This window comes from Balearica regulorum, chromosome 4 (genome assembly GCF_011004875.1).
Source record: "Balearica regulorum gibbericeps isolate bBalReg1 chromosome 4, bBalReg1.pri, whole genome shotgun sequence".
Taxonomy (NCBI): domain Eukaryota; kingdom Metazoa; phylum Chordata; class Aves; order Gruiformes; family Gruidae; genus Balearica; species Balearica regulorum.
The window spans coordinates 5,893,817-5,907,269 of NC_046187.1; the positions used below are offsets into that span (position 1 = coordinate 5,893,817).

Here is a 13,453-nt window from a genome sequence, read left to right on the forward strand (position 1 = left end):
TTTGCTTGTTTTCTTATGGTGGATGGAGAGACCAGAGATAGGTAGTATATATAATGCTAGACCAGCTCAACTTCACCTGGAGATCTCCCTTTACTATGGGAATTCATATCCGGCTGTTTGAAGACAGGTCTCCATCTCTTTGCCAACTGAGTGGGGTCAAGATCTCGTCTTTGTCCTCCAGAAAATACACATACATAACAAGACCTTTCCCTAAAACAGGGAACCTTTGTGCTAACTGAGACTCAAGGTTCAAAAATAATCTTGGAGATAATCTGCAATTTGCCTTTTATTTTGCCTTCAGTTAAATAAAGTAATTTTGCAGCTTAATAATCGTCATCAGTTAGTAAAATACAGTCTCTATATAAAAGCTCACAGTGACTGCATTTTAAGGAGACAGTAAGAATCAAAGCACTGGATATCAAAGTTTCAAGAATAGTGAAGCATTTACAGAATTATTTACTCAGTAAACAATCACAAACATTAATTTATATCTATAAACATAAATAAGCACAGATTACAGGAAGGAGTTAGTACTGCTATTATTTCAACACATAAGAAATCAAACACAAAAAATAGAAGGTCAGTAAGGGAGTAATAATTAGAATTTAACAGTTAATGACTTAAATCTTGGCCTCTTATTTTGATAAGTATAAAATATCTTGGTTAGTATAGCCTAATGTCTACACAAACAGTAATTACTTACTTTTTGCCACACGATTCCTAGACAATCCTCAAGTAACCATAAAAACTAAGCTACACTTACCCTTGTGTGGGTGCGAATATGCATCTTCAATCCATCATTCTTACTGAAGGCTTTGTCACAGTAAGGACACTGGTAAGGACGCTCACCTGAAAACAAGAAAAGCATCAGAATCCATAAATATGGCCTCCTTGTAGCACAATTATTTGTCAAACAAAAGTACTTTTTTTTTTTCCTGTCCTTCACTTCACTCTCAGTTGAAACAAGAAGAGATCTAAGCATTAAGAAAATTACAAATAAAGGTCCACCTGAGCAAGATGCAGGGCTAGATCAAAATATTACTCTTCGCTGCTTGGTTTTGTTCTAGCAATATATCACATAGAGAGCCTTGGAGAAAAAAAAAAAGAAAAAAAAAAAAAAAAAGAAACACCAACCGCCCTTGCCCAAACCACATTCTACAGTGACTTATTCATGGTCACTTTTATGGTTAGGCATTAACTGCTCCCAAATATTTCTTCTATTTCACATCTGATCGTTTTTAGAGCCCTCTGGGTCTCAGAATCCAAATGAAATATAAAATCTACTCTTTCTAAATGTTGTATCTGAATTAACTTCTAGAAGCTAGTTAATCAAAATTTTCTGCAAATTCTGTGTCGCAATTTACGATTGAAATGGAAGCAGAAGAATCTTAGCATCTGCCTTGCAGCATCCCATATCTTAAAGGTATTTAGTTTAATGCTCCATTAAACTAGCGTCACTTAGCATTTTGATTTTCCCAAACTCACATTAGTGTAATGTGGATACTGAGCTATTCAGAATCAGAGTGAAGAGTTTCTAAGCTAGCTCCATAATTTGGAAGAAGTGATAAAGCTTTGTAACTCCCCAAGGACATTTTAATTTTTAACTCTTTAGGCAATGCACTGGAATCTGAGTCAATTGCCACCTCTTCCTGTACACAACCCTTTGAGAACAAGTATTAGATTGTTTCTAGTACAAAAACACAGTTCAACAAATTAAGACACAATAAGTACTCTTCTATTAACAAAATGGAATTGTTTCTGCACAATCATAATGCTGAAGGTGTAACAAACCTTTACTCGAAAATATAAGTTCAGCAAAGTCTATTCTAAGTCAATGCACAGCTTTCCGCTCATGAAAGAACCTTTGCATGTACAGAGAGATTTAACATAGTCCAAATGTCAAACAATTATTAACGCTCGTACTCAATCCTGGAAACTAGGTAAGAAAGATTAATTACATTTTACAGTTAAAAAAAAAAATCAGACATATTTCATTGATATGCCAAAGATCAGAGTGTAAGAGAGTGGCAATAACAGAGATAAGCATTTAAAGCTCCGTGGTCTCTAATAACAGGGATATTCATCTTGACTTGGAAAAAGGAAGCCTCATTCTTCTTCTCATCTTTTCTCTGCAGGAGGTGTTCCTCCATGATTGCTCAGAAGGAAGACATTAGTTGTTTTCCTTCTTGGGAACAAGATGTCAAAGGATCACAAAAAGTATGTAATGGAAACAGCTTACAGAAAATGCTCTTCAGAAGGACCGACTGCAAATACAGTAGAGCTGATCAACCGATGTACAGATTTGAGGGCAGCTGAGATTAGATGGTTATTTAAGGAGATAAAACCCCCACTATTTAGTAGATAGACTATTCTTTTCTGTCTTTTATTACTGTTTAATGACAGCAGCAAAAAACTGTGTAACAAAGTACAAAATATTTATATATCTTGTGATATATAAATATTTTTCCCTCTTGTATTCTGCCATCTCTCAGAAAGCACAAGTACATGAATTTGACTTTTTTCTTTAGGATGATGACAACAATCACTGTATTATAGCTGTATTTTCACTGAGCAGTTTGAAATATGATACTCTCTCTCTCTCATGAGCCTCAATGTCTTTAATACATGCCTCGGAAATCCAAACACTCCAACAGTTGTCAGTACTCAAATATTCAATTAATTCAGCTGACATTTTTATGTTTTAGGGCTTTTGAATGTAGAAGTTAAAGCTTTCAGCAGTTTGCAAGCAGATGAGCGTTGACAGGTAGGAGTTGTAGCCCTCCTCCCTCTCTCCCCCATCCCCATGTCTTTTTAAAGAGAAGACACTTGCTTTCCAAGGATGATTTGGAGTTTGTCTGAAATGGATTAACAGTGTCCTTCAGAAATTAAGCATGGAGACCATGGTACTTGACGAGTAAGGCCTTAAGAGCTTTCAGCAGAGGCCAGTAGAGGGCAACAGTATGACTTCATATCAACGTTACACCTGAAAAAGTCTGGCTTTTAGCAGCTGTTACGTCCTGTAAATTTTCAATAATCTCCGCTGTTCCAAAAAGTCAGGTTTACTATATAACACAGACTGCGAGCTCTGACTTGACATTGATGCTTGGTGGCATCCTATTTTTCTAAATTACATATAAACAGTTTCTCATGCACTTGTATCATTAATGATTGCCAGTAACCTTTGTAGCCTGGATGCCCAAAACGTATACAAGTGCCCTTGTGCTTACATAAGCAACTGTTTCCACTGTGCACACACATCTTTTAAACGTGTAACATATCTTCTACCTCAAAGAGTTTTAGGATTTAACAAAAATATCTGTGGGCCACTTAAAGCAAATCTATGCTTTCAACAGCCATGTTTCTTAGAGTAAATGTCTCAGTCTTTCTGTAAGCAGTCAAAAGATGAGTTTGTGCCACTATGTAAGAAATATACAGATATTTATAATTTTTTAATACAAAAATACTTGTATTTTAAGATGATTTGATCTGTGAACAAGAGTAAGATTCCCATCATTTGATGTCAGCCATGTGAAAGTATGATGTCTAATTTTAACTAGTTATTCTGAATCCCAATGAAATTAAGGGTACAAGACAGATAGGATGAATCACTCTCTGGAAAAGGCCTGACTGTTGCCTGAGAACTGAATGAACAGCCCTCTGACAATGCATCTTTTTCTCTATTTACTGTATGAGGAGCCTAGGCAACTAATTCGGATTAGATGTCTGAATTTATGGACAGCAGATTTTGGCATTATTACAATCCTACTTACTAACTTCTCTATCTCTGGTAAAAATTATTTTCCCTCCTTGCTTCAGAACTAGACTAGGCAAACATCATTCATGCTACCAGTCAGTTGCTCATAAGAATGATCCCAGTATCAGATTCATCCGTGAGACTACTGGGGAAGCAGCTGTTCCCCACGAGAAGTCTCACACAGTCTATCCCACTTTAAGTCCTCTAAGATAAACAGGAGCAGTGGATCCTTTCTCTAATACTGCAAAATGCAAATCGCATAAGATGACAACAGAGAAAAAATGGATCTGAAATAGTGAATGCTAAATATATTCCTCCCACACATGAAGGTTTGCTGAAGTGCAATGTTTCTTACAGAACTACTGCAAGCATCCACAAATGAGAGGGTTTTGTGCTTTGAGAAAGGTTAGAATTGTCACTAAGAAAAACTGAAGAGCAAGCGTGATGTGACAAAAGCTCCCGGGAAGGTGACATTACCCATCAATGCTTTCACATTTGTCTGCAATCAAGCAAAGACCACCAAAATTCAATTATAAGCATTAGAATATTAAACCAAGCTTCAAATCAACTCACGCACAATAAATACTTGGAGATTTCCAGATGTAAAACGTCTCTGATCAGAAAAGGAATGGATCTGTTATGAGGAGATTAAAAGTAAGAGTGACTAAGACAAGCAAATGAAGTGGTGTTGCAAGTCATGTACCTCTCTGTCTCTTGTCCTCACAAAAAGGAGTTACAAAGCATCAAAATGAAAGCAAGCTATTTCCCCTATAACAAATGACAATTTCTTCTTGGATTTACTGCTAGAAGCATGCTTATGAGATAGAGTGTCACTGTGTGATAATGTTATACTAAGATGTAACTTTACCTTAGGAGTCTTTGATGCTGATTAACAATTATGCGATTTGCACTCTGCATTCTTATATAAATGTATTTTTATATATAAATATATATAAAATATAGAAATACCTTTATGTTTGGAGGCAATGATAAATCCTTACCAAGGGTATCATACTGAAGTGAATCAGTACACTGGTTTTTTTACTAAAACATCTTTTCATTACAGTCAATATAGAGTAACTTTTCAAAGGTATTACTTCACAAAGTGAGAGTGGTTGGTTGTTGGCTGGGGATTTTTTTGTTTTATGTAAAAAAATATGGATTATGTGGGGGGAAAAAAATCTTTTCATTTCCAAATACACTACCAACCCTTAAATCCTAACACTTCATATTTGGAAAATATCTGAAAGAAGTTGTTTGCAACTCTGCCATTAAACCACAACTGAGACTATGATGTGCACTTTTCACTAAAACATTTCACCAGGCTTTCTACTTTAGGACAGTATCAAAATCCAGTAGGCACATTAAATACATCATACTTTGACAGCCTGTCCAGTCAACATGCCCAGAAGTAATGTGAATGCAACAATAACTAAGAACCATTGCTATCATTAAAACAGCAAAACATTCAAGACAGACAGACATAATAAATGCTATGTTTACCCTCAAGTTACAGCTGACTGTCATGTCCCTGCAGTCCAGGAACAAACTGCTCAACACATTAATGGCACTTCTGTACAAATAACCCCAAATAAATAATCCTTGGATAAATTGCAGTGGATTTAATATAATTCGAAGTCTAGACATGCTACTTCCAGATTTTGTATGAACAAAACCAAAGCTTTTAACATAATAAAAATAAATTTAACCCTAATACAAGGATTACAAAAAACAATTCCGTGATTGAAAACCATATGGGATTTGGATCCGAAAACATGTCATGATAGAATTGATATCTTTTTTTTCCTCAAATATGTACACCTCTAGCTTGATATCACAATACCTACTGGACATTAATGTAGCATGAAAAGTTAAACACCGGATCCCTTCCATTCCAGTTCAACTCAGAATGGACAGTTTCCTATGAGACATTTGCAATCAAAGATGCTGTAAGGCAGTATTTACAGTAAGTTTAGCACCCAGATTTCCCAAACTCAGATACCCCTAGGAGCAAAACAATTAAGAAACAAAAGCAAATACATATTAGTTCTTCCAGATTTTAGTGGCTACAACTAGACATTTAATAAAGACCTTGAGACACAATAATTCAAAATCAGTCGTATATGTTGCTATTTTCACACAGTATTCTGCATACCCTGTAGTTAGTTTAACCACAAAAAAAACTAATTACAAAATCAGGCAGAAACCTGATATAAACACCAATGTTAGTAATTTCTTTGAAACAATGACCTCAAGTAAGATCAACCAAGTATGTACTTTACAGGTAACAAATATATTCCCATCAAACAAGACAAATGAAACATGCAACAGAGCAATAGTCCTAATTTGAAGGGATTGTAACAAAACTGTCTGAAGAGACCAGCAAACCAAAAAAGAAACAGAAGCACAGAGAAGATGGTCCACAACATGCTAAAGTACACATTTGATGAACTACTACCTTCAGTTTTGGAAGCAGCCTCAGAGAGTTCTTTCAAACCATATACGGGCATTACTTCTATTTAATTCTGTTACATTTGGAGTCATATTTACTGTCCTCATTCCCACGCGGCTTGCTTGGTCACTTCCATACAGTTCTCAGGTATGTATGTTAGCCTTCACGTACGAATTCCATGTCTTTCTGTCTTTATTGAAACTAAATTGCTGTATTAAGGAATGAAGAATTTGAATTTTGCAGCAAAATTATGGGGTTTTTTAATACTTTCTAATACGTCTATGCTTGGTCAGTCAGGGTATTCAGCTCTACTAGTAAAGGTCAACACTCACAAATATCAGAAAAAGACTTATGACAGAGTACACTGAACATCAGATCATGTGCAGGGTATGTAACTTAAAAGGAATTGTTTTGTTTAAAAAGTTAACAACTAATCATGGCAACACGGTCCCACAGACCATTTACTAACTTCTACATGTAGCTCTTTGTCAGATGTTGAACTACTTATTATAAGGATTAGAAAATTACATCTTAAAGAAAAAAATTATCTGAGTGTATTACTTCAAAATGCCAATTTTCAGAACAGTTATCGTAAAGTACAACCCTTTTTAAAGGCCTGACTTAAGACTGGGGTAAGGGAGAGGGGAAGAAGGGAGACTGCACCATCGCCCAACCGTGGTGAAAAGAAGGCAGTTCACCTGGGGAGGAATTTAGAGGCAAGGGGGCCATCTGGATCACACATGCAACACTCCACACCAGATGATCAACAGGGCAGCCCAGAATGGGAATTGCAAGAAGGTTTTTTTTAGACAGAGATAATCTGGGGTGATGACAGCATGCAACAGCAAGTAAGGATGGGCAAAAGGTTAACGGATATAACAAAATTATAATCTGTGACATATGCTTTAGAACATTATCTGCTCATATAGAGCACTTGACAGCTTTACACATTTATCCTCAGCTGCTGTTGCTCTGTATATGGTGTTCCCATTGAATTAAAAAGGAAGTTTGTGTCCTTAACTGTACAGAATTCAGTTAATGCACTATACAAATATGTACACACACACACAAAGAAACCTGTACAGAATTCAGTTAATGCACTATACAAATATGTACACACACACAAAGAAACCTAAGATACGCAGAACTGAATTTATCCCACATGAGAAGAACTTCATTAGGAATTAAAATTAAGTTAAATAGGAATTCAAGGAACCAAGTGATTTCAACAGAATTTAAATTAGAAAAAGCCAGAAAACCAATTATTGAATGAAGACTCAATATTCCCACTTTAAGAACACATTCATAAATTTCACCACCTTGATACTATACAGCATGTCAAATGGCCCTTGAGAAGACAAACACTTCTTCAAAATAATAAATTTCCTCTTGTATAGAGGTGGCAGTTTTCTACATATTGAGTAGCATTTTCAAAAGCATTTAATACCCTAGGTCTCTTAAGCATATTTATAATTATTATCAAGGATTCTACAATGGGAAAGTAACAGAGTAATCAAGAAGCTTGGCCAGGAGCTAGCTGCTCTCTTTATGACACCTGGACTAGTCTTAATCTGGACCAGAGAATGAAAACAGTGATCTGGCCTATGCAAAATTCTGGCCTGCCTGATTTTCAACCATTAAACATTCAAAATTTAGCACTTTAGAAGGTACAGAAGTACCCACACGGAGTAGCTTTCTCACGCCAAGAACCAAACATCTTTGTGATTTGAAAGATAAAATACTTGTGGACATCAGCTGAGACAAGACTTAGAAACACCAAATATACATGTAATTCTACACTCATTGTCAGCCAGATAGAGAAAAGGATAGCTCTTCCTCTTTGGCTGCTCTGAGAATAGTCCTGTTGCTGGAGAGAAATGGAAAAACAGTATGCAGGCATGGGTCAATTAGAGATATTTCTTATGCATTCTTCATTTTAACCAACATTCAAATTTGGCAGACTCTGAAGACAACACAGTAAATATTTCTGCTTTTCTTTTTCTTTACCAATGATTAACAACACTAAGTCTGTGTATTTGTGAACGCTTTTCAAGCAAGCTCCAATACTTGGGTATTTTCCAGGCATAAGGGAGAACTAGAACTGCTTTTATGGAAGTCAACCAAGTGCATTTCCCATTCACTACAAACGGTCACAGATTTAAGAAAAAAACCAAGCCTCTAATGTTATTCTTTTCAAAATAAGGGAAAACCAGATTGCTTTAACCATTTTTTTTTCTCTATTAATACTCTTTCTTGTAAGTACTCATTGATGCCTTATTCTTTAGGGCAGGGAAACGGTATTTTCACAGCTGAGAAGGTTTGTTTTCTGCAAAATTTTGGGTTTATTCAGAGAATTCACATTTCCTGTAGATAAGACCAACAGTCAAAATGTTTGTCCTATCTGGTCCATAAAAATTACCATTATATAATTGAGGTTTTAGCCAATGGTAGCTAAATGAATTATAAAGACTAGTAAAGGACCCTAGAAAATAAGAAGGCTATCTGAATCTGTACAGTAAAGCACAAAATAACTACGATTACTTGCTTCCAGACTTTCTTCAGTTCTACAGTGGTATTAAGATTTTAGTCACAAAACCCCCCAACACACTTTAAAGATTAAAACAGTTTCATTCTGTGCATCTATCAGTAGAATTAAGCAATTTGGTTTCCTTATGAATGGAGCATTAACATCTATGACTTCAGTGAACCAAATGGTCAACCAAATCTTTTAAAGTATATGCATTAATCAGTCAGTAATTCATTTGATCTAAAGATGTCACTAGCATTCAAATAATCTATCCCTTATACAAGCATTTCTTAATTCATGGAAGCAGACAACAAGAAGCTGACAGCTGCATGAAACTTTACAGGTACTTATAAAGATTTAACTGTTGTCTGGAGATAAATAGGACAATGATGTATAAACTGAAAGGTTTAGAAATGCAGAATCCTTACCTTTGAGGCCTTCTGCAAGCTCCTTTTTAAATTTGGTAGATAAAAAAGAGATCATTTATAAGTCATTGAATAGAAATAACCTATCTGTAGACATTTGCAAGCTGTTCACTGACTATATACAGATACATTTTTTCACATACTTCATCGTGATATGAGAGGAAGTTCCTTCAAGCTTCCTTTTATCTTTTTTTTTTTTTTAAATGTAAGAAAATATAAATTACTTAGAATTTGCCTGAAGATTTCCTGGAATGGGGATCCTGGATGTACATTATTTCTTATGTACATGAACCAACAGTTGTCTCTTTAGCTATTAAAACTTTGGAGACATGTTCTACACAGATAAATATACATAATAAACAAGAATTATACTATATTTCAAGTCTTTCATTGACAGATTAACTACTGCTAATAACCAAAGATTTTAATCATAACTCCACAACTAATATTTTGTTTGGTTACTCAGGAATTTTTATAGGTAAGTGCAAAATTTGAACCTAGATTTTTATACAGTTGGACCTTAAATATGCTCAAATGCCTAATTAATCAAATTGTAGAAGTGTGACTACAATAGCAAAGTTAGGACTGTATCATCAGGCTCTCAAAGCAGAGGATGAGAGTCATCTCAAGAAGGCAATTGGAACCTAAAGTTACAGGGGACAAGCATGACAAACTGTTTTCACAAGCTTATAAACCAGTCTTTAATTACAGAAATTGAAAAGGTAAGCTTAACTGTGTTGACACAAAGGATATGGAAGGCCACAGTCTGAATGCTTTCTGCTGTTTTAATGTAAACTCTTGGTATTATCCTCTACTCATGTATATGGAAGCAAATTTACAAAGAACCTTCACCACTTGTGCTTACAAAATAAAGACACTTTTTCCACATACCAGAGAACATAACATGTAAGGATGCCACGTTAAGCCATGGCTTTTAAATAGTATAGAATAGAAACATTAATCTTTTCAAAAATTGTTTAGGACAGATGTGAAGTCATAGATACTGGCTGACTTTTTATCAGGACTTTGATTAAATGTGATGGAATAACTTTGCTATTGATGTTTTAACTTATATTTGCATGTATAAGGATTTTCTGGAAGACATGCATGGTCATCAGTTGTCCCTCATCATTCCCTATGTAACAGCATAAGGTAATAGCATAGGAAGGACAGAATTACAGTTAAAATACTCGATTCTCTTAAAATAAATTAACCTGCAAACATAAACTACCTCACAACAACTTTCATTGTTCCACAACTTGATATGCTACACCCCAAAAAAAGGAATGGGATGGAAGGGATTAGGAAACAAGTAATTAGGAAAGCAACAGTATAAATATCAGACAGATAAAAATGCATGTGTGTATATACACATATTACATAGGCACACACAAATACATACATACGAGACAGCAATTAACATACTTAAATACCTATGTACAGCACAACCGCAAAGCTGCACGAACTGCAGCCAGTAACTGTTAACACTGAAAGTTGCTTGAAACTTTGGGGAAGTAATTAACCTCCTGGCCCTCAGTTTTCAAGCTCAAGGAGCAGACCATAGAATTTCTTTTACAATTTATGAACAAGCCAAGGAATTTATATCACAGTCAGAGGATTCTTTTGCCGAATTAACCCCAGCTCCCTCTGACCCTGAGAAGTCATAAAGCAACAGGATACAGCAGAGGGAGAATGTGCTATAGTGTTTCAGCTGACCTACAGAGCGCTGTCTCTGTCATGCCAAGGCTGGAAACCCAAATGATGAATTACAGAGCAATACGCTAGGTTCAGATGCAAACATCAACCCCTTCCCTCTATACATGCACATGCAGACATGTTCACTCACCCCAAACCAGCTCAGTTTCTGCAAAAGGCCAAGTACTGTTAGGGCTCATTTACAGAGTCTTACTCTAAGATAAAAGAGGGAAGAAAATTGCTTATTGACGAAGCATGCGTACATCTGTGAGTAACAGTATTTAAGAACACATGCTGCGTATTAAATAAAAGCCCAAAACCCATGGAGCTTCCCTTTTGTATATGGATTATTAAGCATATCAAAAATACAATTCCAAAGCACAACCAGGAGGGTACCCAAGAACCTCGGCTTTCATAAAAGACAACTTTATAAATAAAAAAAGGATAAAATTGATACACAACTATCTTTAAAAGAACTCAGCCTGGCTTTATTTTCCAAATGCAGAACAAAGCCTCTTATACAAAGTAGCTAATAAAACAAAGTCTAGCTGACCATGTGCACAGAAAATGGGATGACACAAACATCTGCACCAGGACCTCAAACCTAATCAGGTGTAATACTAAGACATGAAGGTCTTCACAATATTTACGCTTATGGTGTACCACTTAGTTGCACCAAAAGCTTAGCCCCAGCTGAAGGCTTATTCACAAAGATGAATCATCTCTTGGAAAATGGACAGTGGCTGGTTGTTTCACTTCCAGCTCAGAATGAAAAGTGATACTTTGATGTCTGACCAAAAAAAAAAAAAAAAAAAAGAGAGAGAGAGGGAAAAAAGGAGGGCACAGTTTTGAATTGATTAATTTGAAACTACAGAATTTAATAGATACCAAGAGCATGAAGTATTCAACACTGCAACATTTAGAAACCAAACGTCCATCACTGAATAAGATAAGTTTGTGGTTCCACTGTTTGATGAACTGAAAATTTCTTACTGCTCAGAAATTCTCTGAAAAGTTGTCAAGGATTTTCACAATGCAGTGAACTTTATTATGAAAAGCCATCAAGTGAGTACTGAACCTTTTTTGGTACTGTTTGCAGATGGCACTGATTCCCTTCACCAACTACCCTTACTTTCTATGGAAATGATGCAAGCTACTTCTCAGAAAGCTATGCTTCCTCAGGCCCACTCAACGTTGGACAATTTCCTCACAGCAAAGGATGTGGATCACAAAATCCTCCACCAAAAATGTAAATGACATCACAATAGAAGCTAGACTGGAAGAAAAAAGGATCAGAGTTCATTTATCACAGGTCATTATGAATTAACTTAGCATGGCATTTTTCCTGAATTAGTAACTCTCTTTAAAATGAGTGCTTCTAGCTTTTTAGGTAAAGAAAAAGACGTTGAAAGTTTCCTTCCTTCTGCAGTGTTATTCCTTCATAAATTGATTTCACACTGAGTATTCGTGTAATTCCAACCTGTATCATCTCCTGGCAAGGCAGTTTCTCCCACCATATTTAATTTACAAATGTACTGGAAATCTTCAGTGCCCTTCTACTTCAGGTAAATTCAAAATTTCATAGTTTACTGTTTCTCGTATAATAGTGGCTACAAATTTTGCAAGGCTGTACAGTCAAGGTTAGAGGTCTCTGGTGTGTGGTTTCATGAAACTCACCTTAGCCTAACTCCTAAATTTATGAAAGTCTGCTTGAGGGATCTGAAACATTAAATGTAACTGGTAGCAGCACATGTGTGAAAAGCATTTTCACTCGGACAGCTATAAAGCATTTTCCCAAGAGCAATCTGCACTATCAACTTGAAAAACTAGGGCCTTTCTTCTCTGTGCAAAATGATGCATAACATCGATAGTACACAGAAAACATGCCTAAAGTTTAATGGAAGGGCCTGTGAAATAAGAAAAACCAAAAGCACACTAGTAAATGCAATAAAGTGGACTTGCCTGAAAAAAGACCTGGAATGTGAATCCAGAGATTTTAATGAAGAATCAGAGTAACATTTTGACATTCCTTGAAGCATTGGGAAGAAAAAGAAAAAAAACCATGAAAGCCTAGTATACCAAAATACCAGAAAATTAAAGGGTAATGTAGTTCCTCAAGGGATGGCAAGGTTAAGAAATATCCATAATTAAAACAGCAAAATAACTTCATGAAAAAAGTTAACACAGATTAGAGATGGAGATAGTCATATTCCTAGAAGTCTAGACTGATGTGCTGAGTGACTAACTAACAATACCACTGAATTGCTGCCCTTTACTCCTCTCAACCTGATTCATTAAAGTACAGCCCAGGTGGATAAGTGGTTTGTCCTTCCAAAAAGCACAGTCCCCAGGGGTTCTCCAAATCCTCCTACCACATGCTGAGTGTTGGGGGTTTTTTCTTCCTCTTCTCTACATCTTCAGGAAGTCAAAAAAAGAATAGAAACCCACAGCTTACAGAAGACTGAAAAGAAAGAACAGGTGAGATTGTGCAGGAAGGCCTTTGAAAGGAGTTGATAAGGTGCGGTTTTGGAAGAAAGAACAAGAATAAAGAGGAGGAATGGACAGAACTGCTGCACTGTAATTCTGGGTCTTGCCAGCTT

The 13,453-nt window shown here is 35.9% G+C and overlaps 1 protein-coding gene across 3 annotated transcripts in view; it reads right to left on the reverse strand.

Moving 5' to 3' along the window:
* Positions 1-13,453, reverse strand: part of PRDM5 (PR/SET domain 5) — a 79,289-nt gene that overhangs the window by 17,091 nt on the left and 48,745 nt on the right. For all 3 annotated transcript variants that reach the window (XM_075751048.1, XM_075751049.1, XM_075751050.1), the window contains one exon: positions 764-849. In XM_075751048.1, coding sequence (XP_075607163.1) covers positions 764-849 — 86 coding nt within the window. The remainder of the gene's footprint in view (positions 1-763; positions 850-13,453) is intronic.